Genomic DNA, 27,054 nt, shown 5'->3' on the forward strand with positions numbered 1-27,054 from the left:
CACCTGTGCACCCTGCACCTCTGCACCCCGCACCTGTGCACCCTGCAACTCTGCACCCAGCACCTCTGCACCCCTGCACCTGTGCACCCTGCACCTCTGCATCCAGCATCTCTGTACCCAGTACCTGTGCATCTGTGCACCTGTGCACCCTGCACCTGCGCACCCTGCCCCTGTGCACCCCGCACCTGTGCATCCTGCACCTGTGCACCCCGCACCTGTGCACCCCGCACCTCTCCACCCTGCACCTGTGCACCCTGCACCTCTGCATCCGGCACCTCTGTACCTAGCACCTCTGCACCCTGCACCTCTGCACCTGTGCACCCTGCATCCTGCACCTCTGTACCCTGCACCTGTGCACCCCGCACCTGTGCACCCAGCACCTGTGCACCCAGCACCTCTGCACCCTGTACCTGTGCACCCTGCACCTCTGCACCCTGCATCTCTGCACCCTGCACCTCTGCACCCCTGCACCTGTGCACCTCTGTACCTCTGCACGCTGCACCTGTACACCTCTGTACCCTGTACCTCTGCACCGTGCACCTGTGCATCTCTGAGCTCTGCACCTTGCACCTCTGTACCTGTACACCCCTGCACCCCTGCAGAAGGCTTTTTGCATCCTCAGCCCTTCTTGGAACCTGTGTCTCTCTTGCTTGACTTGGGCTTTACTAGCTCTTTCTGCTGGGACACAGCTACTCATTAACCTCTGTGATGCCTTCAGGTCTTATCTTGCTGGGAAGCGTTCTCTGCCCCCCAGACCCAAACAGTCACTCTCTGTCCCCGCCATTGGCTCCACTGGACCACCTAGCCCGTCCAGAGGCTGTTTCTCCCGCCACATGGACCTGGCAGTCAGTGAGCTTAGGGAGAAGCACTGGTGCCCCATTCCATCCCCACCATACCCCCGGGAACTGCGTGGGATGGGGAGGTTATAGGCGGGACTGCCCAGGGCCCCTCCCACTGCAGGGGCCTCCTGGAGGGGCCTGGGCCCCGGACCAGTGACCCAGCAGTACTGACTACTCTCCTGAGCCTGACCCTGGCCTTCCCTGGAGCACCCTGGTGAGGCGTGGCCCATTTCCTTGCCTACAAGGCAGGCTCCAAAAACCTCACTCAGTGCTGGGAGAGGTGCCCCTTCCTGCTCATCCTGGCGTTTGCACTGCCTGTTTCAGATCCACTCCTATACCCGTGGCTGCCACAGTGACCGCAGCCTTGGCCACCTGTCTGTTGCTGAGACGGAGCTGTTCAGGGACCCAGAGGGCGGCCGGCAGGTGAGGGCTGGCGTGGGGCCCCCTCCTGTCTGAGGCTGGTGTGTGTTGGTGTGTAGGACTGCAGAGACGTGAGGTGGTGGGGGTTGAGGTGGGGAGGGGCCTGAGGAGGACCCAGCCAACCAGCTATGAGCTCTGGGTGATTGCCCAACGTACCATCTTGCTGGTGTGGGGACAGGCATGTCCTCAGGGCCTCCCCCAGCTCCCTAGACCATCCAGTGGTGCAGGAATCCAGACCAGCTGCTGTGTGTTCATGTGGCTGGGCATGGTTAGGGCCCCAGAGGCACAGGTGTCTAGGCTGGGCTGGCAGCTGGGTGAGGGGGGAGCCTCTGGAATTAAGGAAGACTGCTTAAGCGTTCAAGCTTATGGTGTTGGGGCCTGGAGCCCATGCAGGGGTTGTCTGGTGATGAGGTCGTAAGGGGAGGGCTGTTGAGCATGCCCCACACTTTGCTGACTTTCTTTTCAGGAGACCCTAATCTGTCATGATTGTTTCTTTCTCTTGGGTTGGCATGGCCAGGGTGTCCTGGGACAGGCCCAGGGCTGGCTGTCACTTGAGGGCTGGGCTCTGGCTGGCCCAGAATGTGAGGCTGGCACTGTCCAGCCTGGGGGCACTTGGCCAGGCAGGAGGGCTGAGGCTCAGGGCTGGTGTGGGCCCTCTTTCCAGGTCCCGCAGATCCCAGCTCTGGGGTCATGTGCTCCCTTTTGTGGGGTTGGGGTAGCCACCTGAGGGTGCCTGCCAGGCCTGCATCCCCGGCCAATACCTGGCTGGCCCTGCTCAGGCAGGGCTGCACTTGTCCAGGGCTCCACGGTGTCGAGGCAGGATCTCGGTGACCCGAGGTGCCCTTGGCTAGGTCCCCTTCTACAGGTGACTCAGCGAGGCCCAGGCTTCCTGCCCCCCCCCCCCCCCCCGCCCCGGGTTGGAGCAGAGCAGAAACTGCACCAGTTCCAGCCAGGTGTTGCCTGGGGCCCTGGGCCCTGTGGCGTGGGGGCCTGTGTGGCTCCCCCTCCTGTCTGAGGCTGGGCTGTGTTGGTGCCGCAGGACTCTAGACAGCCTGAGGTGGATGGGGTCACGATTGGCTTCCTTCCAAGGTTTCTGGAGGGGGAACTGGCAGAAGCCTGGGCCAGTGTCCCCAAAGGACCTGCGCTCTTGGGATGGGTCCCAGAAGCTTCTGGAGTGATCTGTGGTTGCTGTGCGTGACCAGGCATGCGGCGGAGTAGCTGGGCCTGCAGCCTTCTCACGTCCCTGTGCCTGGCCACAGGGCAGTGGGGTGGACCCGGGGTGGTGGCTGCCTCACGAGGCTCCAGCACTGGGCCCGAAAGTGGGGGGGCACAGGGGATTTGTTGCCTCTTCCTGTTGTGCCTTGCCTGAAGCCGGGGAGCTGGGGCGCACCTGGGGTCTGTGGTCGGAAGCCACGTGAACTGTGTGCATGCATGCATGTGGCCTGCACCCTCCCCATGCCCCACTCCCAGACTGTGCTCCCCTAGGCCCATGGTGGTTCTTTCTGCGGGTGAGCCTCCATCCTGACTCCGGAGCCCCTGTTCCAGCTGCAGCAAGTAGGCTCCTGGCTGCCTGGCTGGCCGTCTGTTTGCTGTGGAGCAGGGGCCCCTTCCTGGCCAGCAGGGACCCCGGGCCATGCGTGCCGGTTGTGTGGGGCATGTGCACCAGCCCTCGGGCGTGGTGGCTTGGCAGAGCTCTTAGCTGGCCCTTTGTCCTGGATTCAGGAAGCCCAGCACCTCTCTCCTAGAAGGAGCAGAGCCTGTGGCCTGGCCGGTGTGTGCTGGCTGCTGCATTCACGGAGGAGCAGGGGCAGGCCTGTGGCTTCCTGGTGGGGGTGGCAGGGGCGGGGCGGGGGAGATGGGGCCGGCTTGCGCTGCACCTCTACAGCAGTCAGTGGGCCCTCTGGTGGTGGGACTCCTAACTCCTGCCTCCCCCCTCCCCCTGCCCCCAGCTTCTGGAGGCCAAGGCTGGGCAGGTGTTACCACAGCCAGAACCAGAGCACTTGGCTGTCTGTGGGTCCCCGTGTCTGTGTGGGGTCTGCAGGTGTGGGGCTGTGCAGGCCCAGCCTCCCCCCTGCCTTTGGGGTTCCTAGGTCCCACAGGAGGGGCTCCCCATTCTAAGACACAGGCAGAGAAGAAAGACTGTGTCTTGGGTGCAGCGCCCAGTTAGTGAGAGTGTGGGGCAGAGGTCCCGAGTCGAGGGTGCTCCATGTCAGCTCCTGGCCCTATGGGGACTCACGTTTGGGGCCAGTGTGGGGGCCGCAGGTGTGGTCAGCCTGGTGGTGCCCGGAGGTGGGGCTGCCCTGCCCTGCCTGTGGGGAGGTGGCTCTGCAGGTGGGTGGTTGACGTGACCGGCTGGCAGGCCAGAGGGACTGGTGGGAGGGACTGGTGGGCATGCTGGTTGCGTTGCTGGCGCTGGGGGTCCTAAGTGGGGTTCTGACCTGGCCACGGCGTATGGTTTGCTTTACAGCTGCTTCAGAGGCTGGAGGGTGAGAATGCACAACTGGAGGCCGCCCTGGTGTGGCGGCGGCAGGAGCTGGTCTTCTGGAAGTGGATGGTGTGACCGGCTCTCTCCCTGCTCCCAGCCTTGACCACAGCCTTCCTGGGGGGGCGGGGGGCGTCCGCCTCCTTCCCGGACAGGACAGGGGACGGGGAGGCCACATGCACACCCAACTGTGTGGCTGGCGTTAGGACCCAGGCCTGCTGGCTCGGAGCCAGGGGCCCTTCCCAGCTGTCTGTCTGTCCCCTCACCTGCCCTGAGGGCTCCAGCCTTCCAGAAGTCTGGCCTTTGCGCCCTCCCTGGCTCCAGGCCTGCTGGCATGATGGGTGGCTGTCCACACGGGGGGTGGGCACTGTCCCCGCTGGCTGTGCCACTGGGCCTGGGCCTGTGCTTACGAGGCCCGGGCTTGCTGCCTGCCTCTTACTTGGGTCTCTCTGCAGGACACGGTCCTGGGCGCCTGCCCCCTGGAGGCCTCACAGCCCACGTTTCTGCCCAGGACCCCCACGGTGGGGGCCAGCGAGTTGGAGCTGGTGGCCCAGGAGTTGCAGGCCCTGCATGAGGAGCTGCGGGGAGTGGCGGAACCCCGGCGGGTGGCCTGGGAGGCCAGGGTGAGGGCTTGGGGCGCTGACATAGGGTGTGTTTACACAGCCCCTCGTGGAACTCACCTTGAGTCCAAGGCTGGGAGGGTGACTGCAGCGGCCCGGGAGGGTGCGTGACGAGGAGTCCCCAGTGTCCTCGCGTGAGCCCTGCCCACGCTGCACTGCGCAGGCCACAGTCCCTTCAGTTTTCTGAAGCATCTTGAGGAGCTTGAGGGCAGTTTAACCCTAAAGTCTCCAGGACACTGTGAGGGGCGGGGGTGTTGCTAGCAGCCCCTTCCCCTCTGCTGTGGTGACCGCTGGGGCGTGCCTGATGCTTGTGGGCGCTTCACACGAGCCATCCGCCACGGCGCAGGGCCTTGGGGCAGAGCCCACCGAGGGCCAGGGTCAGGGCCACCACCTGGGGGCACAGCCTCTTCTCAGTGCCCTGCCCCAGGCCAGCTGGGACGGGCCCTTCTGGAGGGTCAGAAGCGGCCAATGCAGGCAGTGTCCCCTTGGGTCAGCCCTGCTGCACGCTTCCCCTGTCCTGGGAGCACTGGGAAGGCGGGAGAGGCCGATTCAGCAGAGGACAGTGGGTGTGCGAGGCTGACACTGACCCCGGCGTGCTGGGTAGTGTTGGGGGTGTGGCTCGAGGGTCTGCTTGGCTCTGAACGGGCCCCGGGGGCCTTGGTGGCCTGGGTGAGCGGGTGGGGCCTGCAGCTGGGTAGTGCTGCAGGGCCCTCGGGGGATCAGGCTGCTGGCTGTGTCCCCGGGGCCCCTCTGCTGGCTCAGGGCCCCGGAGCGGGTGATGTGAAGGCTGGAAGGGTGGCGCCGGAGAGCTGGCACTGGGGCCGGCCCCTTTCCCGGGAAGGAGCAGGGTCTGGGCTGTCAGCCCTTCTCAGGGCGCTGCTGGGGCTTGGTGCTGGGGCCAAGGGGGCGCAAAGCCGGTGTCCTGGGCAGGCTCCAGAGCTACCTTCTCCCCCATGCAGGCTGGAGGCTGGGGGCCAGAGTGGACTGCTGTGCAGCGGGCCTCACAGGAGGCCGTGGGACGGGAGCTGGCCGCTCTTCAGCGGGCCTGGGAGCAAGGTGAGGCCCTGGCCCAGACCCATGGGCCCCGCCGGCTGGTGAAGAGAGACGCCGGAGCTTCGGGGGGCCCAGGCCTGCGGGCTGCCGAGCTGATTGGGGTGCTGAGGAGCCGGGAAACCTGCCTGGAGGCTGTGCTGGGCCGGCTGCAGACCCGGTGTTGGCAGGAGCTGACCAGGCTGGCGGGAGCCCGGCCCGGCCTTCTCTGGATCCTGCCACCCGGTCGCTGAGGGCCCGTGGGTGTGGCCTCCTTGAGGGGGACCTGCCCTGACGCCCTGGCTGGGCCGCAGAGGGGCAGGTTTCAGGGTGGCCCCAGGGATGATGCAGGCACAACCCTGTGGCGTGCTTCCCCTGAGCCCTGGATGTCCCTGCTTTGGGCACAGCCCGGGCCCTTGGCTAGCCATACTGGGGGCAGGCATGACAGGCCCAGTGTGGGGTCTGTGGGCATTCAGGATCAAGAGAGTATGCAGAAATAAGTTGTAGAGGCCTCCCTGCAGGGGTGAAGCTCTGCCCTGGCCTCCCCAGGCCACCCTTCCAGGTTCCTGCCTGGGGAGGGTCAGGTCTGTGCTCAGGCCCAGGGGAACGGGACCCTGGGTAGTGGTTGGCCAAAGCTGGGCTGGTCCAGGGCTGCCCCCATGCTGGAGGGTCAGGCACGGCCTGCAGCCTGGGCTGGGCATCAGGGTCCTGGGGGAAGGGATAGCCCTGGATGCCCCCATACACACTGCGTCCTGGCCCCACCGCACGCCCCACCTTGAGCCTGTGCCTGGTGTGTGTGCGTGTGTTGGGCAGGGATGCTGGCTGGGAGCCTGGGGGTGGGGGATGCTGTTCCTTTCCTGGGGGTGGTGCTGGGGGTGAGGGGGAGGCCACTGTGGACAGAGGGGGCTTTGTGCATGAGACTGTTCAGGGAACTGGGCTCGGCCCTGACAAAGAGCCATCTGTGTCCGGGGGATGTGGCCCCCAGCCTGCCGGAACAGGCACCCCCTCCATCCCAGGGGGCCCAGCTTCTCGGCACCCCTCACCCAGCAGGCACAGACAGACTCATCCTGCCTCCCTCGCCAGGCTCCCCTTGGCTCAGGGCAGTTGAACCCCAGCCTCCTGCTGGGCTAGTACAGGGGCCTTTTGGCTGCCTCTGGCCGGCCAGGTCAGGCCCAAGGACACACGGCAGAACGTTCTCTCGTTGGCTTTTCCTGGCTGGCTGGGGGTTTGCTGGAGTGACCGCTCACACCCAGAAGCACAGGGCTGGTCTCGGCCACCCCGGCCCCTCCCCATCCCTTGGGGGACACGCCAGTGCTCCGTCTGCACTGGTCAGTCCAGGCAGACTGGTCAGGTGGGCATCCCTGACCCTCTCCTCACAGGCCTGGCCCCTGGACAGTCTCTGGGCTGGGGTCCCTCCCTCCAAACCACAGCCCCTCTCCCAGCTCCTCTTCAGGGCCCCAGCTGTGGTCCAGGGCCCACAGGGCCTCGACCCTCCACCTGCAGCCCTCCGAATGTGTGAAGTCCCTTCTGGACTCCCTGCAGCCGCCCCTCTCTGCCTGCCACGCCCTCAGCCATCCCAACCACCGATGGGACCCTCCTCATCTGGGAAACAAGTCCACCCAGAGCCCCCTGCCTTCTGGGGACCGCTGTTGAGCCAGGACACCCATTGGCCCTTGGGAACTTGAGGTTTAGCAGCCACATGCAAGCTCAGGATTACGGAGCTGCCCCTTGTCAAGCTGATGTGTGGATCCAATACATGCCACTTAAAACCCTATGGTGTCTGTGACTTTGGTGTGGACCCCGGGGTATGTGGGTGGGACAGGCCCCAAGAGGCCCAGTCTAGGGGGAGGCCAGGCACACTCATGGTGGCCCGGGGAGCAGGTGCGCCCTGTGTGGCTCTTACGAAGGCCATGGTAAGTTAGCAAACACTTAGTGGTGGGCAGGAGGCGCGGGGCAGAACCAGCGAGTCTGTCCACAGGCTGCCGTCTGACATTCCCCCGCCTCCCCTACGCTGACGCGACAGGTCCACCGGCCTGAGACAGCCGCTGGAACAGAAGCAGGTGCAGGCTGCGGCCTGGCCTGGCCAGCGAGGGGCAGCGGGGGACAGGGGGGGTGCAGCTGGGGGCAGCGGGGTCAGGAGGGGCAGCGGGCTGCTCTGGCAGGCAGGCTTCTGTGAGGTCGGCACAGTGGGAGCCCCCGGCTCCCCAGGGAGATGTGAAGGACAGTGCGGCCGCGGGAGGGAAGGACACCACGCTCCATTCGCCGCAGGGACACCGGAGACCTGCTTCTCAGAAGACCCCACAGAGACAAGGACAGACGAGCCAGAGTAGAATTCCCCTGTGACCTGTGAAGACTTGTGCAGAGACAGAGGCAGGCACCCCAGAGAAGAGGGTCCGGGGTCACGATGTGACCCAGACCCGCTGGGTGGGCGCAGGGCCAGCGCAGGCCAGGGGCGGGGGGCTTGAGCCAGTGCTGGGAAACGCTCTGTGACCTGCCAACGGCCGCCCGCACAGCAGCCGGCCCGGTAGGAGTGGACCGCGGGCAGCACGGTGACCAGGCCTCCCGGAACGTGGGAGGCAGAGCAGGTCACAGACGGAGACCCACGAGGAGACCCTGAGAGCGGGAGCCACACAGGCCGGGGAGGGGTCTCGGTGGCACGGCCCATGGGCTTTGTGGACCTGCGTCTGCTGCACCCGCGCTGCCCTCTTTGGTGTTTTATTGAATACAGTGCCAGCAGGACCCACGGGCGAGCCCTGCACACAGGTGCATCCACTTCACTGGCTGCACCACGGCCACCTTTCCCGTGCCAGCTCCAGGGTGCTTCTGGCGCTGACCTCACCACCCACTGGCTCGCTTCCTGTCCCTTCAGTTCAGGGCCTCCTCACACCATTGGTCGACCTTGGCTGGACCTGGGCAGTCAGGACGCCTCCTGTGGACACCTGTAGGTGTTCCCGAGAGACACAGCCGGTGGTCTGGTGCACAGCCACCCCCTCACCCCCCGCCGGGTCCTGCCCTGCGGCCGTGGCCCCCAGACCTACACGGGTGCCCATGCTCCTGTGTCCTCACAGGGTCTTGGGTTCTGAGCGAGGCCAGCACCACCCTCCCCTCCCTGCCCCTTCTTGGCTGAGCTGGCCATTCCCCGCTCATCCGTCAACCAGGATTCACACAGTGCCCTGGGGTGCGGAGACTAAACCCCATAAACAGGGTGGCCACGGCCGTGCCACTGGGGTTAGGGTGGTGGTCAGAGGCCTAGAGGACGGGCACCGAGTGAGCCCAGGGGGTGGTCAGACAGAGGAAACGGGGTCTGTATTTGTGGGGCCGCACAGTGCTCAGAGAGGGAGTCAGGGAGGGTGAGACGTGCTGGGGGGTCACCGAGGGGGGGGGGGGGGGGGGGGGGGGGCTGGGGTGGGTTCTGGTAGATTTTGGATCCGGGGTCTGTGGCTGTCTTGGTTGTGTGGCATGTGAACTGATGGCTCTCTTGTTTTTCCGTCTGGTTTACTCAGATTATTATTTATAACACCCAAGATTTGTTACCTCCCCTTTGGGGACAGTTTTTAATTTTTTTTTTAAAGATTTTATTTATTTTTCAACAGAGACAGAGACACAGCGAGAGAGGGAACACAAGCAGGGGGAGTGGGAGAGGGAGAAGCAGGGAGCCGGATGCAGGGCTCGATCCCAGGGCCCTGGGACCATGACCCGGGCTGAAGGCAGACGCTCAACGCCTGAGCCCCCCAGGCACCGTCTCCGGAACCTCATCTTCCCCAAGTGCTGCTCTGGCCCCATCCACACGCAGCCCCCCCAGCCCCTGGCGCCCCCACCCCACTTTGTCCGTGTGGACGGACTCCTCTAGGGACGTCCGATGAGTGGGTCACACGGTGTGTCGTCCTGTGAGTGGCGGAGGCCACTCCGTGCTCGGTGCCCCCGCGGTTCAGCCTTCCGGTGGCAGGGCTCAGGACTCTCCCCTAAACTAAGAGTGAGGAAGATTCCACTTATGAACGTCTCCCAGCCGCTGGCTGTTGTGGATAATGCCGTGGTGCTCATGGCTTTGCAAACACCCCTCCTCTGGTTTAGTTTTCCGGCTGTCTGGATCGTCGAGGGCCAGATGTGGCTGTGATGGCGACACCGGGATGTGAGCGGGAGCAGAGGCTGGATGGGCCTGGGGCTTGTCTCCCTGGGGGGAGCTTGGCAGCGGCAGGTGGTTCTCCCCCAAGGTCACGTCCTGGGGTCTGGCGTTGCTCTCCCCCGGGGCTCTTCCCAGTACCCACTGCTCGGAATAAATATCTAACAGGTCTGCTCATCGGGACCCAAAAGTGTAATAGGTATTTAGGTCCTAACAATGTAGCAGCAGTTCCGAAAAAGACAAAACAAAAACCCAACTACCCATAAACTGAAAACATGAGTTCTTACATCTCTGGAATGACTTCCGTAGGATATCGGAACCTGCAAGGCTCTGCGCGCCTTCTCAAACCTCACAGAAGGGCCAGGAGCCCGGGAACAGAGCAGCGGGACCCTGCACCTGGCTGGGGACGCCTGGTTGTGCCCCCTTCCAGCCCCCACTCCGACCAGCCATGACCTTCCCCGAGAGCCTCCCTCAGCACAGTCTGGCTTCCGCAGGTGTGCGGGGGAGTGGGCATTAAGCGGTCTCCGAATTTACCTGACCGGGAGCGTCTTCACCGGCACCTGCTTCGCTTCTCAGGCGCCCTCTGATGTGACTGCGTGAACCATTTGGTCACTTGTGTTTGGGACTGCACATCCCTCCCTGGTTTCACTCATTGTAAGCATCTTCTCCATTCTGCCATCCGGTTAAACGCTTGCTGGTACTTCCGCTTTGCCGAACAGAGAGCTTACATTCCGTGTTCACCAGGTCGATCGTCTTGTTGCTTCTTGGTTCTTTTGGCGAGCGTCTGGAGACAGGCCGCCTCTCCTACACCATGTTCTCCGTTTGTTTCCTTCCCCCGGGTTTTTCCTTCTCTCTCACATTTTCTGTCCTCCAGGGTCTGCCATGTGGGTGGTGTCCCGGTTTCCCACAGGGTGAGCCAGTTCCCAAACACCACCTCCGTGCAGACGTGCCCTTTCCTCCTTGATCTGCCCTGGCCCGTCCTCCAAATTCAGTTCCCGTCCGTCCCACGGCTCTGTTTCCACGTCAGGACGCAGCCTGCTGAGCACAGGCAGGAGGGGCTCCGGGCGAAGAGACGCGAAATGCCCCGTTACTGCTGGTGTAGAAAGCCTCCGTGGCGGCTGTGGTTTCACTTTGGCCATGGGGCTAACGCTCCACCCGTTGGCAGCAGGACGGCAGGCATTCCTATCTCCCTCTGCCGGGGCCGTGCACCCAAGGCTTCTCCATTAGCTGCTGCACTCGCTGTGTGCTTTCCGTGAAGTTTTGTGACTTTTAGAAAGTTTTCTTCCACTCTTGTTTTCCCAAGGGCTTTTTTAGATCATAGATTTCAAATGCTTTGTCTTCACTAATCAAGACAATCATATGATTTTCTCCTTCACCCTTTTGTAATGAAATACGTTGCATCAACTACACCAACACTCCTTCCCACATCGAGCCATCCCTGCATTCCTGTAAAAAGGCCTATTTTAACTTTTTTTTTTATTTTAAAAGATTTTATTTGACAGAGAGAGACACAGCGAGGGAGGGAACACAAGCAGGGGGAGTGGGAGAGGGAGAAGCAGGCTTCCCGCGGAGCAGGGAGCCCGATGCGGGACTCGATCCCAGGACCCTGGGAGCATGACCTGAACCGAAGGCAGACGCTTAACGACTGAGCCACCCAGGCGCCCCACTTTTTTTTTTTTTAAGATTTACTTATTCTAGGGAGAGAGTGTGTACGTGGGGGGCAGAAAGAGAGAGAGATTTAAGCAGACTCTCAGCTGAGTACAGAGCCCGATGTGGGGCTCGATCCCACGACCCTGAATCATGACCTGAGCCGAAATCAGGAGTCAGATGCTCCAGCGACTGAGCCAGCCAGGCGCCCCTAGTGTTCCTTTTACCAGTACACAACTCCATTCTTTGTCCTTTAGGCGATTTTTCTGCTTTTAGGTATACTTAGCTGTATACTGAGATGGTATGAGAGCTCTTACTTGGTTCATATTTGCCTGGTAGAGGCTTGTCTGCCCTTTATGTTTCAACCTTACTGTGTCTTAAAAAACATCATGACTTTTTTTTTATACAGCATATTGTTCACTTATTTTATTCCAACATAAGAATCTCTGTGTCTTAACTGATTAATTGTACACTTATTTTTTAAAGGATTTTATTTGGGGCGCCTGGGTGGCTCAGTCGTTAAGTGTCTGCCTTGGGCTCAGGTCATGGTCCCAGGGTCCTGGGATCGAGCCCCGCATCAGGCTCTCTGCTCGGCGGGAAGCCTGCTTCTCCCTCTCCCACTCCCCCTGCTTGTGTTCCTGCTCTATCTCTGTCAAATAAATAAATAAAATCTTAAAAAAAAATAAAGGATTTTATTTATTTTTTAGGGGGAGAAAGAGAGCACAAGCAGGGGGAGGGGCAGGCAGAGGGAGAGGGTAGAGGGAGGCTTTCCACTCAGTGCAAAGCCCGATGCGGGGCTCGATCCCCGGACCCTGGGATCACGACCTGAGCAGAAGGCAGACGCTTAACCCACTGAGCCACCCAGGCGCCCCTGCATTTTATTTTTATCTTTCATTGCTTTTCTTTGTCTCCTTTTTCTTGTTTTCTGCTTTCCATTGGGTAGATCTAGTTTTCTTTTGTTGGCTTGAACATCATATATTTTGTTTTTGTTTTCACGGCAGTTGCCCTAACTTAAAAGCTGTTCTCATGTTTATTTACAGATGACTTTTTTTTTTAAATTTTATTTTCACGTAATCTCTGTGCCCAGTGTGGGGCTCGAACTCACAACCCTGAGACTAAGAGCCGCTCGCTCCACCGACCCAGCCAGTCACGCGCCCGATGACTTTTTTGTCTTATGATGTCTTTTGATGACTTTTTTACACTTATCTGTATTTCTACCTTTTCCAACAAAATAAATACTTCAGCATGTTTTCATGTCCTTTGTTCTCCCAAATTCTTATTTGTGTTGTATGAGATTTTAGTCCTCAGCTAGTATGAATATATTTTCTTTAAGATAACCATAAACTTTACTAAAATTGTGATTATCCTTACTTTTCATATCTCTTAGATTTGTTTCTGCTTTGAATCCACACATATTTTCAAGTAATCCAGTTGTGACAAACTTTCCGGGCCCCTTTGTGCCTGAAAATACCTTCGTCACACCCCCCCATGTGAATGAACACTTGTTTGGATATAAAATTCCAGGTTCAGAGTTATTTTCTTTTATTATTATTGTTATTTTAAAAAATATTTTAAAGTAATCATTACACCCTACACAGGGCTCAAACCCATGACTCTGAGATCAAGAGTCGTGTGCTTTGCCCCCGAGCCAGCCAGGCACCTGGTTATTTCCCTTTAATACTTAAACAGATTTTTTTTCTAACTGAAGGTCCCTCACTGGTCCTGCCTCCATGGGTGGCCAAGACCAGGGGAAAAGGGGAGGGGAGCCAGGCGGCGCAAGGAGGGCTCATCTCCGCAGCATTCATTTATACACAGAACTAGACAGACAAGCGCGGAGTCACTGTTGTGGTTAGAAGTTGGCGGCATGGGAAAAGGGAGGAACAGGTGGGGGACTGGGATGTCGTTAAAAAATACAGGCCCCCCCAAACTGGGGGGGAACCTGGTCTGCTTCAAGCCAAGAGGAATCAGAAGGTCAAAAGCAGTTTGGGAAGGCCAGGACCGTCAGGGATGGAGGGAGGAGGAAGGTCCAGGGGGTGAGGGGGGGCTGTTTGGCAACGGGGGTGAAAGGGTTGCCCTCCCCCTACTGGGATCCCCCCAGCCCCTCCGGTCTGGCAGGAAGGGGGCAGCCTGCAACCCCCATGGGCAGGTCTGGGGCTGCCTGATGCTCCAGGCAGGGGCCCGGAGGGGGCTCACAAAGGCTTGCCCTCCAGGGAGAGGACAGCACTGCCCCCCAGGTTCTCTGCCGGGGTGCAGCCGTCCTTGACCTCCCTCCTCGTAGTGGTTTGCTTGTAATTCCTGCTTGGTCCCCGTCAGCTTTTTCTTGATGGCATCCTTGGGGCTGGCATAAATCATTTGCTCTTAAGGGCTGCAGACTCAGGTGCCCAGAAGACAAACACCAGGTCCTCCTCCTTGCTCCCCTTGGTCTCATAGGTTGCGTCATAGAGGGCATAGCAGCGGGCCTTGTCTGGCAGCATCTTGACGAAGGTGGCGTAGGGGTCGTCTACAGTCTGGCCCACACCCCCTACCAGGCTCTCCTTGCCCTCCTCCAGGATGATGTTCTTCTGGTCCTCGCTCAGGCAGAAGGGCACCGCCTTCTTGCGCTTCTTCATGCCCTCTGGTGTTGAGGACTTGCGCACCTTCACGTCACTGAACACTTGGATGACACCGTCAGAGACCGCCACGCCCGAGGCCATGTTTCTGGAAGCGAAAGGGAGAGAGCAAGGAGAGTCAGAAGAGATGAGAGCCGCTGCAGCTGCTGCCGGGATCTGACTGAGCCATACTTAAAAATGTTCTCTCCACTGGGGCACCTGGGGGGCTCAGTTGGTGAAGCGCCTGCCTTCGGCTCGGGTCGTGACCCCAGGGTCCTGGGATCGAGTCCCACACCGGGCTCCCTGCTCCGCGGGGAGCCTGCTTCTCCCTCTGCCTCTGCCCCTCCCCCTGCTCGTTCTCTCTCTCAAGTCAATAAATAAAATCTTAAAAAAAATGTTTTATCCATTGTCTTCTTTTTCTGTTAATTTTTTCCTTGGAGCATTTTACTGTGAGTGACAGCACATGTGTGTACAGAAAGCTCCAAATTCTCGGGGTGGAGCTCAGTGAGTGACCCCGAACGAACACCGTGGGACCCCCGCGGGACAGGAACTGGACACGGTCCGCGGAGCTCGAGCACTTTTCTGCATGGCTGACACCTAAGCATGCACCTGTCAACGCTGTAACTTAGTTCGTTTGTTCCTGAGCCTTAGGAAGTCCTATGTTCTGCTTCCTTGGGTCTGGCTTCTTTCCTTTGTGAACTTCATGCATATTGTTGCACGGCCACCATCTTTACTGCACACGGAATGCAGGTGCAGACACCCTCGGCTCATCGGCCTCTTTCTGTGCTGGGGGGACACACGGCTGTCTGCAGTTTTAGTGGTTTCAAGGAATGCTTCCACGGCCGTCGGTGGCTCGTGTGTACCCACCGTGCAAACCCCGGCCGCAGCGTGTGCTTGTGCTCGGCTGCGGGAGGCGAGGCCCGTTTTCCTAGGCAGGTGCCCTGGCTCACCCGCCATCGGCATGCAGAGCTGCAGCGGCTTCAGACCCCCGTCCGCACTCGGCTGTGCAGCCGCGCCCGGGGGTGTGCGGTGGGGTCTCACTGCAGCCCCACCGATGGCGAGAGATGTTGGCCATCTCACGACTGACCCTTTGGGAAGTGTCTCTTTGCATTTCCCCCCATTCTCCCCCTTGGGTTGTCTTTCCTCATACCGATAGGTGGAGGCTCTTAGTGCGTTCTGGATGGGAGTCCTCTGTCGCTCCTTCTTGCTGCAGAAAGCACCTCCTGCCTGTGATTTGCCTTCTTACCACCTGGGTGGTGCGCCTCCGTGCCTGGCCCCATCTGCCGTTCTCTCCCCACGCCCCGTGAATGCCACGCAGTGGTCATGACCCCAGCCTTACTGCAGGTCTCCACCCGTGTTAGGTAAGCTTGTCCTGTTCTACTTTTGCCGTGGAGCCCAACACAGGGCTCGATCTCACGACCCTAAGATCAAGAGTCGGATGCTTCACCGACAGAGCCGCCCAGGCGCCCCCTTCATGAAGGTTTTGACTCTTCTTGGCCCTTCGCATTTCCGTACATATTCTAGAATCACTTTGTCACATATTGGGAAAAACTGTTGGCTTTTTGCTTGCAATTACGTGGACTGTACAGATCCGTTTGAGGAGGCATGATAGCTTTATAATATTGATTCTTCCAATTTATGAACACATCTCCATCTGTCTAGGTGTAACTCACTAATGTTTTCTGGTTTTCTGGATAGAAGTATTATACTTCCTTTGTTAGATTTATTCCTCGGTATTACGAACAGTATGTATAAGTACGTTGTACACGTGTGGTTCTGTACCTCTGGGGAGCTGGCTGCAGACATACACCTGTTCCCCTTAAACCTCAGAGTATTCCAGAAGCAAAAGGACTTTCTCCTGCATAACCTCAGTTCCACCTTCAGAATCAGGAAGCCACTGGGGCCAGTGTCCCCGTCTAACCTGCAGAGGCCACGCAAGCTTCCCCATGTCCTTCGTGGGTCCATGACCAGGCCTGGCTCCTGTGTGCATTGCCGGTCACCGCTCCCTAGTCTTCTTTCATCTGGAATGTTCCTCTGTGTGTTCCTGGCTTTCATGCCCGGTCTGTAGAATGCCCCTCCATCATGTCCCCCAACTGGTGGGCACGGGTATTCCATGAGGGATGCCACGCCTTCTCAGTGTGCCACGCCAGGAAGCCCACGAGGCCAATCTGCCCCTGCGGTTGGTGCCACTAATTTTTATTACGCGGTCGGAACGGCAACTGCCAGATTCCTCTACTGTAGCTAACTAGAACGTACATTGTCCTCGTTAATTCATACATAATTATGGCAAAGCATTTGGTCCTTCGGTGTTATGTCAGCTGTAGTTTTTTTTGTTTGGTTTTGTTGCTGCTTTTTGTAGATGCCCTTTATTAGATTAAATAAATGCCCTTCTGTTTCCTTTTGCTCAGAGTGCTCATCATGGATGGGTGTTGAATTCTGTGCGATGCTTTCTCTGCATCAACTGCGAGGATCACATGCTTTCTCCTTTAGATGTTGACATGGTGGGCCACACTGATTTGTTTTCCTGGATCGAACCAGCCTTGCATTCCTGGGACACGGGCCATGTGGTTGCGCTACTTTTTTGTTATGTTGATTGATTCTATTTGCTAAAAGCGTTTCCATCTGCCACTTTAAACGGTTTTCTCATTTCCACACCTGCTCCTTCTCTCTTCCCCGTCATTTGTTGTTGGGCCGACTGTACGAACACTTCCACAGGGCTCCTTCTGCTGCAGTGGGAAGTCCAGGGGCTCGCTCTGTCCCCAGAGCTCTCTGACACCCTCTCCACTTTCCTTCTGGCCTGATGTGCTGCCATTGGGTCACACTTTAATTTTGCGTGTTCTACACATTATCATTTCTCAACATTTCATCACAACGACGACACCTTCTCTGCTCTCCTTGCCTGCCTGGCCTCGTTCTGGGATTTTCTTCTTCGCCGGAAGGTCATCTTCTACACCCGTTTTGCTGCAGATGCCCCTGGTTCCTGTTTGAGTGAAGAAGCGCTGTTGGCCAGCAACAGTGTGAGCTAGGGGTTGCAGCTGTATGGCGGGGTCTCGCGTGAGAGGGACGTGGACTCACCCCCTTGCAGGCTTTGCTGTCCTGCCCTCCCAGCTTCCAGAGACACTCCTGGGCTCATGGCCCAGCCTCCGTCTTGCCAGCGCCGCAAAGCCCTCACGGCCTCACGGCTCCCCGGACAATTTCCCATCACAGCCGTGGGTCCCGGCTGCCGTGCTGAGCAGTGCGATCCCACGTGCTGGGGATCGCACTGCGTCTCTGGGGCAGTTACTCTGCCGACACAGCGATTATTCTCTTTCAGCGGATGGAAGACGTCACTCCAGTCACCCCCTTGTTGGGCGGGTTCTGTTCTTGAGGCCGAGAAGTCAGCCGTCACGGAACGCTCAGACTTCCGCCATCGGACGGCTTTTAAGATTTTCTCCTTGTCTCTGGTTTTCAGCAAAGACAAAGATTATATGAGGTGTGCAGCTCTGTTTTTGTTTTTAATAATGCCAGGGGTTGGGTGGCTTTTCGGGGTTTGGCAGCTTTCAACAGATAGAGAAACCTCTCAGCCACCTCCTCAGAGTGCCGCTGTGCCTTGGGGTGGGGGGCGCCTTGGGCTTCCAAGGACACACGGGGCAGAGTTTCCAGCCATTTTCATGGCTTCTTCTCTCCGTGGTCCCCAGCGCTGCCCTCCATACCACCCTTTCTCCATCCTCGGGGTTCCCCCAGGATGTCCACTCTGCTCTTAACGCTTCCTTTGATCCTTAGTTTTGGTCTTCTCCGTGGCATGCACGGTTTCCAGGGCCCCATTCGGGACCCTGGCTGGCGCCTCCAGTCTCTGTCGCCTTCCGTCAGTGTTTTTGCTGGCTCGATCCCAGAGGCCCGTGTGCTGGCCTGTTGTGTTTGGGATGCCTGAGGGCTGTGTGGAGATCCCTCTGTCCCTGAGCAGTTCCAGTGCTCCTGCTGGGCACTGGAGGTGAGGCCCGCCCAGTCACCTGCAGCCAGGTCAGGGCCCGAGACCCCATCCCTCTGGGCCGAGCTGCTGTCACCCTGGGCCCTCCAAGAGCTTGATGACCTGCACTCAGCTCAGTTGGCACAGTGGCCAGAAACAGGGTTTGCTCTCTCCTGGGGGCATCCAGGCACCGTGAGGCTCCCCACGCTCTCCCTGTGGGTTTGGTTCAGCGTCATGAGCCTTCCAGGTGGGCCGGGTCACCGCACCGAGCGCTGGCCAGTGGGGAGGGGCTGCGGCTAGGTGGCCAGACCCTAGCCTGGAGGTGGCAGCTGGGTGGAAGCCTGGCCTGGAGTGAGGTGCGTGGGGCCGGGCTTGCACGCAAATGAGGGCAGTGGTGTTGCAGCTCGGGGAGACGCCAGGACAGTGTGCGTGGTGGGCAAACGAGGCCTGGCCAGGCCATGGGGGGCTGTCATCAGAGACAGGGCTGGGGGGCTGGCAGGGCCAGCCCTGCTGAGGGGCGGTGTGTCAGCCAGGCCTAGGAGTGGGAGGTAGACCAGCAAGCTGGGAAAACGTTTCAGGGTTGAACTATGTTCCCCAAAATGTACTTTCAAGTCCTAAACCCTGGCACGTCCAAAGGCGGCCTTATTTGGAAACAAGGGCTTTGCAGACGTTGTCAAGTGAAGATGAGGTCACCAGGGTGGGCCTCTCCGGCATGACACGTGTCCTCACCACATGGAAAAGGCCCCACAGTGTCCATGGCAGATGGCGGTGGGGCATCCACAAGCTGAGGAAGCCTAAGCATGAAGAGCCAAGGAACGGACTGTCCCCCAGGAGCCTGCCCTGCCCCTGCCTGGGGTCGCAACCCCCACTGCTCTGGGCCTGCCCTCAAGGGCCTCGCCTCCACCCTCCACCCCCTCACCCTCCACAACACCTTCACCCCCTCACCCCTCCATCCCCCACCCCTACACACCTCCACGCCCCCAAACCCCTCATCCCTCCACCCCCTCCACCCCCCCAGCTCCCTCACTCCTCCACCTCCCACCCCCTCACCCCTCCACCTGGAGGAGATGGAAACACAGAGTCAGCACAGACTACAGGGCAGGCTTTCACGGGCCTGGGCTTTACCTAGCTGGAGGCAAGAACAGGGTGCTGGGGTGGTGGGGGCACCAAAGCAGCCTCGCAGGTCTGGGGCTAGAGACAAGGGTTTTGAGCATGCCCTTGGGGGATGAGGGAGAGAGGCTGCTGAGGTGGGGGGGCAGCCCTTCCCTGAGGGTGGAGGACACAGGGAGGTGCTTCTGGCACCTCCACCTGCTTCCTACTCCAGCTGCCCCTCCTCTGCCTCCTGGGCCTGCCAGGTGGATCCGCCCCGGGGGCAGCTGGAGCTGCCCACTGCCCAGGTGGGACCTGTATGCCCCGAGCCGCCTCCGAGCCTCCTCCCTCCATGCTGTATGTGTGGCCTTTCAGTGCAGGCCCTTTGTCCCTTGAGGCCTGGGGCTTCTGGAAGCCTCCCTGGGAGAGATGAACCATGCTGAGGCTTGTGGGGCCCCTCCCTGGGCACAAAGGCAGGGAAGTGGCGGCGACTGTGTGAGTGGGTGTGGGGGCTGGTTTTCCAACCAGTTATCCCGAGGGTTCGAGCTTCTCACAGCACCTCAGCTGTGGGGCTCCTGGATGGCCACAGTGGCCAGCTATCCTCGCTTCCCACAGCACCGACATGTCCCTGGGGTCCTGGTGTGGAGGGAGGGTGGCCGGACAGGTCACCTGCACAGACCCAGGAAGCGCTCAGGGCCTCAATGTCAGCAGACTTGGGTGTGAGTCATGCTTCACCCCTGTGCATCAGGGGGATCCTGGGTGACCCTTCACCTCTCTGACCCTGCATCTCCTTCTCTGAGGGAGGGAGGGACGGAGCAGCTCTGGGGAGAGCAGCAGGTGCACTCCCCTCCTCCACCCTAAGAGCGACAGGGTGGGGTGTGGAGGCTCAGGGTGGACATGCTGGGGTTGGGGGAAAGCGCGCCCCAGGATGGCACAAGAAGACGAGGACCACCCGCTGCTCCTGTCTTCCACCCTCAGAAGAAAGTCAGGAAGTCTGAACAAATCCAGGACTCGGGGCGTCTTTGAGATGCGGGGCCCAGAGGCCCACCGCACTTGTCTGTCCCCACAGGCCACTTGCAGAGGGCCAGTGGTCAGCCCAGCCCCACGTCGGGACCAGCTCCGCGGCAGGGAACGGGGTCCTCAGGCTGTCTGTCGAAGGCGAGTGGGGTCACCCTGGTGGGCGGCCTGGGTGGGGCTGCAGTGGGATTTCAGAGCGTGAGTGGGACTGAGGGTCCGCGGGGCGATCAATCCCGGCTGTGGGGTGAAGCAAGGTGCAGAGGCTTCCCAGGGATGGCGCGCGGATCCGGCGGGGTCCAGCTCCCCCGGGCCATGGGTCCCGGGCACCGCCGTGGTGCAGGGCTGTCGCCGTGGCAACGGGCGCTGCGGGGCGCGGGTAGCGCGCCGGGACCACCACACCGCGTGGGGCGGGGCCTTGGGCGGAGGCGGGGCCTCTGGCGGGGGCCGTGCCGAGGAGCGAGGGGAGCGAGCAGAGCGGAGGGAGCGCGGCCTCTGCCCGGCGCGGAGGCTCCGCGGGCCGGCGGTGGGTAGGCGCGGGGCCGCCGACGGGAGTGGGGCGAGCAGGGGCCCGGGCGCTGGGGCTGGGATGCGCAGCGATGCTGCAGGGCGGGCCCCGGCCGGGGGCGCGGGCTGTGCGGGCAGTAGGGCGGAGACGCAGCTTGCCGGGAGCAGCCTCGGTCTGGTCGGGGCTGGAGGCCCCTTCCTGTCTGCCCCCACCAGTGGGCACCGAGGAGGTGGCTAGCGGCGGGAGCGGGCAGGGGGCATGCGGGGGACCGCAAGGCCGGCCCAGGACAGCCAAGGCAGGAGGGCCTGGGGCCAGGTCCCCGGGGAGAGGCCGGGAAGGGTGTGCGGGAGGGGTGGTGAGGCCCTGTCTCTGGCTTCCTGGGGCAGGGGCGGGGGCTCCCCCTGCGGGCTCCCGTCGGGATGGGGTCTGTCCTGGCATCCTCAGCCCGGGTGTGACGAGTGACCGAGAGAGGGAACAAGAACGCCGAGGAGTAGATGGGGAGGGGTTGGCGGTGCAGTGGCTCTCCGGCTACTTGGCCTGGCAGGAAGGCTGCTTCGGCCCGAGGAGGCCCGGGTGGGAGGGGGCTTCCACCTGGTCGGTGAAGATGGGCTGAGTGTATGGGTGGGGAGCAGGAGCTCCCGGAACTATGGAGGTAGCAAGGTACCTCCACTCGAGGTGTCTGAACTCACAGTGTGGGGGTCCTGTGTGGGGCTGCAGAGCCCCTGGGAGGTGGGTGCTGGGTGGGGCAGCAGCCTCGTTGAGGTCGGGAATGGAGGTGCCAATCTGGAGGAGGGCCTCCTTCCCCAGTCTTGGGGGCAGTGGTGTTACCAGGGTCAGGCTGAGCACTCGCTTCACAGTCACGGGTGACATTAAATTTTATGTCCTTGTCTAGACAGGGCAGTAAACAGAGCCCAGGGCCAGGGGTGCTGCGGAAGGGGGTGGCGGGGTGAGGGGGCCTGGCTGGAAGTGCGTGCAAGCGAGTCTGCAAGTGACGGTCAGAGGGTGCGGGCTTGTGGGCCCAGGTGTGGGGACCCAGTCTGCAGCGGGACACCGACCCGCGCAGTCATGACAGCCTGTGTGCCAAGGCTGTGAGAGGGGCAGGGGGCTGCAGAGCCCAGAGAAGGTCGGGTGGGGACAGCGGAGGGCGGGCTTCCTGAGATGGCCCTAAAGGTGCAGGGGAGGGACTGGAAGGGGTCCACCCCTTCACAGTAACAGGGCAGTGTGGGTGTGCGGGCGCGCAGGCGGGGCGGTGTACCTGGCGGGAGATGCGGCCGGGGCGCGAGCCTCCGTAGGCAAGGGGAGCCCTGGCGGGAGCGGGGCTGGGAACGGTCCACACGGCCTGGGGAGAGTGGACGGGTGTGTAGGGGGTACTGAGTCGGCCGAGGCAGGGAGAAGACATGCAAGGCAGGAGGCTTGTGGGAGAGGATCCTCAGTCCTGGACCAGAAAACATGCCGGGAGCGCGGGCGCCGCGCTGGGGATGGGGCCTGGGCCCCCGTGGGCCTCCGGCGCTCCCCGAGCGCGCAGAGCGGAGGCCGCGGGCCCGCCTCCCCGCCTCCCCGCCCAGCAAGGCGCCCGGCGGGGAGAGAACGCCGGAGGGCCGGCGGCGTGGGCCCAGCAGGGACAAACCACCGGGGCCCGGGGACGCGCGCAGCGGGGAGAAACCACTTCCGTTCCATTTCCTTCCTGGCGGCGGCGGGAACCAGGTCTCGGGTCTCAGGTGGGGCTGCAGCGCCCCCTGGAGGCCCTGCTCCCGGCTCCCCGTCCCCCGCGCGCTTCGGCGCCTGCGTGCCACAGAGGCCCCGGGCGCCCGGCGCGCGCACAGCGCCCCGCGCAGGAAGCACGTCGCGGGGGCCGGGGAGGGCGGAGGCTGCCCCGGCACTGCGCCCTTACTGTGTCCTCTGGTCTCCCCAGGTTCCGAGCTCGCCAGCCCGCAGCGGTGGCGCCCTCAGAGCGGCTGGACAGGCCCCGTCGCGCCATGCCCGCGGGCTGAGCGCCGCCGCCGCAGGGCCTCGTCCCGCCTCCCGTGGGGGCCGGGTGCGCCCAGGCCGGGGCCCCGGCGGCCGACCATGGTGCTGCCGCCCCCGGACCGGCGCCACGTGTGCCTGACCACGCTGGTGATCATGGGCAGCATGGCCGTCATGGACGCGTACCTGGTAGAGCAGAACCAGGGCCCGCGCAAGATCGGCGTGTGCATCATCGTGCTGGTGGGCGACGTGTGCTTCCTGCTGGTGCTGCGTTACGTGGCCGTGTGGGTGGGCGCCGAGGTGCGCACGGCCAAACGCGGCTACGCCATGATCCTCTGGTTCCTCTACATCTTCGTGCTGGAGATCAAGCTCTACTTCATCTTCCAGAACTACAAGGCGGCGCGGCGAGGCGCGGCCGACCCGGTGGCGCGCAAGGCGCTGACGCTGCTGCTGTCGGTGTGCGTGCCGGGCCTCTTCCTGCTGCTCGTGGCGCTCGACCGCATGGAGTATGTGCGCACGTTCCGCAAGCGCGAGGACCTGCGCGGCCGCCTCTTCTGGGTGGCGCTGGACCTGCTGGACCTGCTGGACATGCAGGCCAATCTGTGGGAGCCGCCGCGCACCGGGCTGCCGCTGTGGGCTGAGGGCCTCACCTTCTTCTACTGCTACATGCTGCTGCTGGTGCTGCCGTGCGTGGCGCTCAGCGAGGTCAGCATGCAGGGCGAGCACATCGCGCCGCAGAAGATGATGCTCTACCCCGTGCTCAGCCTCGCCACCGTCAACGTGGTGGCCGTGCTGGCGCGGGCCGCCAATATGGCGCTCTTCCGCGACAGCCGCGTCTCGGCCATCTTCGTGGGCAAGAACGTGGTGGCGCTGGCCACCAAGGCCTGCACGTTCCTCGAGTACCGTCGCCAGGTGCGCGATTTCCCGCCGCCAGCGCTCGCGCTGGAGCTGCAGCCGCCGCCCCCGCAGCGCAACTCCGTGCCGCCGCCCCCGCCGCTGCACGGTCCGCCTGGCCGCCCCCGCGGGCCCTCGCCCACGCGTGACGCCCTGGGCACGTGACAGGGCCCGCGCGGCTTGCATGGGATGGGGTGGGGGCGGGCTCCCCACAGGGCCCGGGGCCCGCGGCCGCTTCTTCATCTCAGGAATCCCTCGGACCGTGGACTCGCAGCCCCGCTTCCGCAGCGCGTGGGCCGGTGTGTGCCTGGCCTGGGCGCGCCCCTCCTGTGGGGGCCTGGGGCAGGAGGGAGGACAGAGCGGGCGGAGGTCTGGTCCCTTGGGGGTCCCTTGGTGGGGGCCTCTGGCTCAGAGTTTGGGGCCAGGGAGGCCTCTGTCATTTTAAAGACTCGTGTTTACAGTTTTGTATCCAAAGCCGCCGTGCCCTGCCTGTGTTTCCTGAGTCCTGTTTCTGGCAGCTGGACCGGGTGGGAGGAGGGGGTGGGAGGGGGCGGTGGCGAGGGGTCTGGGCCAGCTCTTGGGTGCCGGACCATTGCCGCGCTGTCATAGAGACCCTGAGCCCCCAACCTCACCGTCCGCACCCGCAGAGTTGCCAGAACCCCGACTCTGCACTTCCTGGGATACCTTAACCACGTGCCCGCCCCCACACCTGAGCCCCAGAAGTGACCCCGAGCCCCTGGCTCTTTCCGCAGCGCCAGGGGTGGGAGGAGGGAGGGGGGGGCAGGGTGTGAGAGCAGGTCTGGGCTTTGCTCCCAGGTGGACGTTGTACGCTGAGGCCGGGAGCATGGAGCCTGGCCCCACCTCACCTGGGCCTTCGGGGACAGACACCCATGGAGCCCACAGCAGTGTGGCCTAAGCCGCTTGGGCCCTGGTGGGGCAGAGAGGACGCTTGAGGCTGCCTGACCTGTCACTGAGAGCTCAGGACACCAGGTGCAGATGACTTCTCTCCTGGCCTTTGCCTGGTGCCATGTCCTTGTGATGTGGCGCTGGGCACCCAGCCAAGGACGGTTTTGATAGCATTTGGGGAGGGGGCCCTTTGCCTCAGTCCTTAGGAGGCTGTTGAGGTGGCTGTTTGAGGACACCTTACAAGATTCCTGGCTGATGATGCCAGGCGGCCCCCATTGTGGAGCCCTGTGGCGGGCCAGGCCTGCGCTCGTGCATTCACCTGCCCTGCTGGGGGGCAAGGCCCACCATCGCCGTTGTCTGTGTCTAGAACCAACAGCTCCCAGAAGGGCTCAGAGCTGTGGGTGCAGAGCAGGGTCGTGACTGAGCCCCCTTCCTGGTGACCACTGCTCAGGGCTTGGCTGGTCACTGGGCCCCCTCAGCAGGCTGTGGCTCCCTGCCCCCCATCTCTGCTCTCCCCCAGCTTGCGGTTGCCTGGGGTCTGGTTTTGGGAGTGGTGTGTTTCCCAGCCAGGGGCCTGGGGGACCAGTGTCCTCAGATGCCCAGGGACTACTCATGGCGACAGCCCCGCTCATGTCTTCCAACACGGTCACTCGGCTCCACCTTCTGACCACAAGCTCGGCAGTGTCTCTCTAAGCCTGGGGAGCCCAGGTGGGGAGCAGGGGTGCTCTCTCCTGGGTTGGTGAGGGGGGTGGGGAGGAGGAGCAGAGGGGGCGCTGGTGGGGAGCTGTCCTGGAAAGACCACAGGTGAGATGTGGAGAGAGTGGGGGGCTGCAAGGGGTCCAGCCTGCTAGTGGGGCAAAGGGTGGGTGCGGTCTTGGGAGTGTGTGGTCTGGGGCGGGGGCAGTGGGTCAGGTCCAGTGTTGCCCACCCTGTCTCCCCCGACCCTGGTCTCTGTGGGGTATGTCCTTGGTGAGTCCTGTGGAAACAGATGCTGTGAGGGGTGCATGGGAGAGGGGGGCTGACAGGCTCCGGGTTCCTGCTGCCCTCTCCCCACGGCCTGTTTTGACCCTTACCTTGGAAGCCCGTTCTCAGAGGAACCCCTGCTGGCCCTCGGGTTGAGGAACATTTTGTGGGCTCAGCTTTGCTGTGAGGCCCTGCGTCCAGTGTCAGAGGTGGGAACTGGTCAGACTTCCAAGTAAACCCTCAGCACTGGTCACGGCCTCCCATCTCTGCTCCGTTGGCCTCTCCAGGCCATTTAGTGTGGAGGACTCGGGCCCCACCCTGTCCTGACTTGGTTTAGTGGCCCACATGCCCTCCTGATGGTCTCTGAGGGCATCTGGACAGATGTGGGGGATGCGAGGGAGGGACTCCTCCCTGCGGAGAGGCCTGTGGCCGGCGTCCACTGTTTTCATGGGGGAGCTAGGCTCTGGCTGCAGCGGGACCGGGAACTGGGGGCGTCTGGCAGGCTTGTGGCCTGAGGTGTCTGTTCTCTGGGGTCTGCCTTGGCAACAAGATGCGGACCTGGCTGCGTTCCAGTCCGCCCTTCTCTGGCTTCCCGAGGTGGCCTGTGGTGGCCAGATGTGGCAGAGAAGCCAGCCACTGGTCCCTTGTCCCTCATCATCCTGCTGGTGAGCTCCCAGGTCCTGATGCAGTGTCTGCTGGGGCTGGTCCTGTGCAGGCCCTGGTGCTGAGTCCAGGCAGAGACCGTCCCTGTGCAGGTGGGGGTGGACTTGTGGGCTGGCCAGACCCTGTGCGAGGCTCCTGCAGGGAGGGGTTGGGTCTGGGAAGAGCAGGGAGGCCTTTCTCAGACGGTCGGTGGAGGGGCTGGGGTGAAGGTGGTGGGGACTGGGCCAGCAGGGCAAGGGGCTTAGAGGTGGGCCGGGCACACGGGGTGGACTGAGACGCCCATGGTCCACCTGGGAGGCCATTGGCGACAGAACTGCACCCATAGATTCCGGGAGGCAGCGGGCTGGGCTGCTCAGGCGTGAGTGGGAAGGAGAGTGAGGGGGGTGTGGCCAGCTCCTTGGGGAGGGCCAGCGGGGGGCAGAGGGGAGGACCTGGGCAGTGGGGTCCAGAGGAGGGGTGTTTCTGGGAGCTGTGTCCGTCCCATGGGTGCAGCCTGCCTGTCTCCGGGGTCAGGTCAGATGCCACGTCCTTCTCCCATCCTCGACCAACAAGAGAGTGCATGGAGTGTCCTAGGAGAAAACCCCAATATGATAAGAGCTGGACGCGATCTGTGCCCGTGTGTTGGACTGGGTGTGCCCTCCTCCCGACGTGGGCTGTCCTGGCCAGAGACGCCCGGGGAGCTGGCCCCATCAGGATCTGAGGTCCCGTCCCGAGCCCACCGGATGAGTCATGTCTGGACACTGAGGTCCCCAGCGGGCCTCGCTGCTCACCGTGGTGCTCCAGCCCTAGCTCTGTGGGCCCCTGGGATGTCAGGACCACCGGTCCTGCTCTGAGAAAGCCCAGCCCCATAACCTCCAACAGAGAGCTTGGCCTTAGCTTGCTTCAGGTAGGAAGGTCAGACTGTGGCCTTGAGAACATTTGTCACCTTGCTCAGACTTTGAGGCAAGCCCTCCCAGGGTGGCTTCAGCAGGTCGGCCACGTCAGTCAGGACCAGGCTCTGTGTGCGTGTGCTTCCTGTCTTGGAGGGCTGGCGATGTCTCCCTGGGTGGTCCCAAGGGTCCACACAGCACCGTGCTCACATCAGCTCCCGAGCAGCATCCAAGTGCAGGAGAAGAGGGCTGAGGCCCCTCCTGTTGGTAGGAAAATCTTTTTCTGAAGTCCCCAGCGTGGGTCCCCTCGGGCCCCACGGTCCAGGTCTGGCTCCTGTGATGGCCCCTCTCCTGACAGCTGGCCGCGGGGCCTGGGGGGCCGTGACCTCGTGACCTGTTGGGCCTGGGGTTTGACGACACGCAGGGTCCGAGACTCGGGACCTTGTTATGGTGCAGCAGGAGCTCCAGCTGGTCCCTCTGCTCAGGGGCCCG

The 27,054-nt window shown here is 62.0% G+C and overlaps 2 protein-coding genes and 1 pseudogene across 4 annotated transcripts in view; 2 read left to right on the forward strand and 1 right to left on the reverse strand.

Moving 5' to 3' along the window:
* TEDC1 (tubulin epsilon and delta complex 1) overlaps positions 1–7,164 on the forward strand; it is an 11,119-nt gene extending 3,955 nt beyond the window's left edge. For all 3 annotated transcript variants that reach the window (XM_073895981.1, XM_073895980.1, XM_073895979.1), the window contains exons 6-9: positions 1,164–1,262; positions 3,727–3,813; positions 4,197–4,364; positions 5,321–7,164. In XM_073895981.1, coding sequence (XP_073752082.1) covers positions 1,164–1,262; positions 3,727–3,813; positions 4,197–4,364; positions 5,321–5,644 — 678 coding nt within the window. In that variant the 3' untranslated portion in view covers positions 5,645–7,164. The remainder of the gene's footprint in view (positions 1–1,163; positions 1,263–3,726; positions 3,814–4,196; positions 4,365–5,320) is intronic.
* A 5,980-nt stretch (positions 7,165–13,144) lies between these two features.
* On the reverse strand, positions 13,145–22,500 carry LOC112822675 (cofilin-1-like; annotated as a pseudogene).
* Positions 20,262–23,635, forward strand: TMEM121 (transmembrane protein 121). The gene is made up of 2 exons (XM_025870423.2): positions 20,262–20,320; positions 22,215–23,635. The coding sequence occupies exon 2, from the start codon at positions 22,370–22,372 to the stop codon at positions 23,324–23,326; it is 957 nt and encodes a 318-aa protein (XP_025726208.1). The 5' UTR covers positions 20,262–20,320; positions 22,215–22,369; the 3' UTR covers positions 23,327–23,635.
* Positions 23,636–27,054: the final 3,419 nt, after the last annotated feature.

Source organism: Callorhinus ursinus, unplaced genomic scaffold, assembly GCF_003265705.2.
Source record: "Callorhinus ursinus isolate GAN/ISIS: 27379988/994484 unplaced genomic scaffold, GSC_fseal_2.0 scaffold8, whole genome shotgun sequence".
In the NCBI taxonomy this organism is placed as follows: domain Eukaryota; kingdom Metazoa; phylum Chordata; class Mammalia; order Carnivora; family Otariidae; genus Callorhinus; species Callorhinus ursinus.

What these genes read in the sequence shown, in the direction of transcription:
- TMEM121 (XM_025870423.2), top strand. Translation starts at nt 22,370, where the DNA reads ATGGTGCTGCCGCCCCCGGACCGGCGCCACGTGTGCCTGACCACGCTG.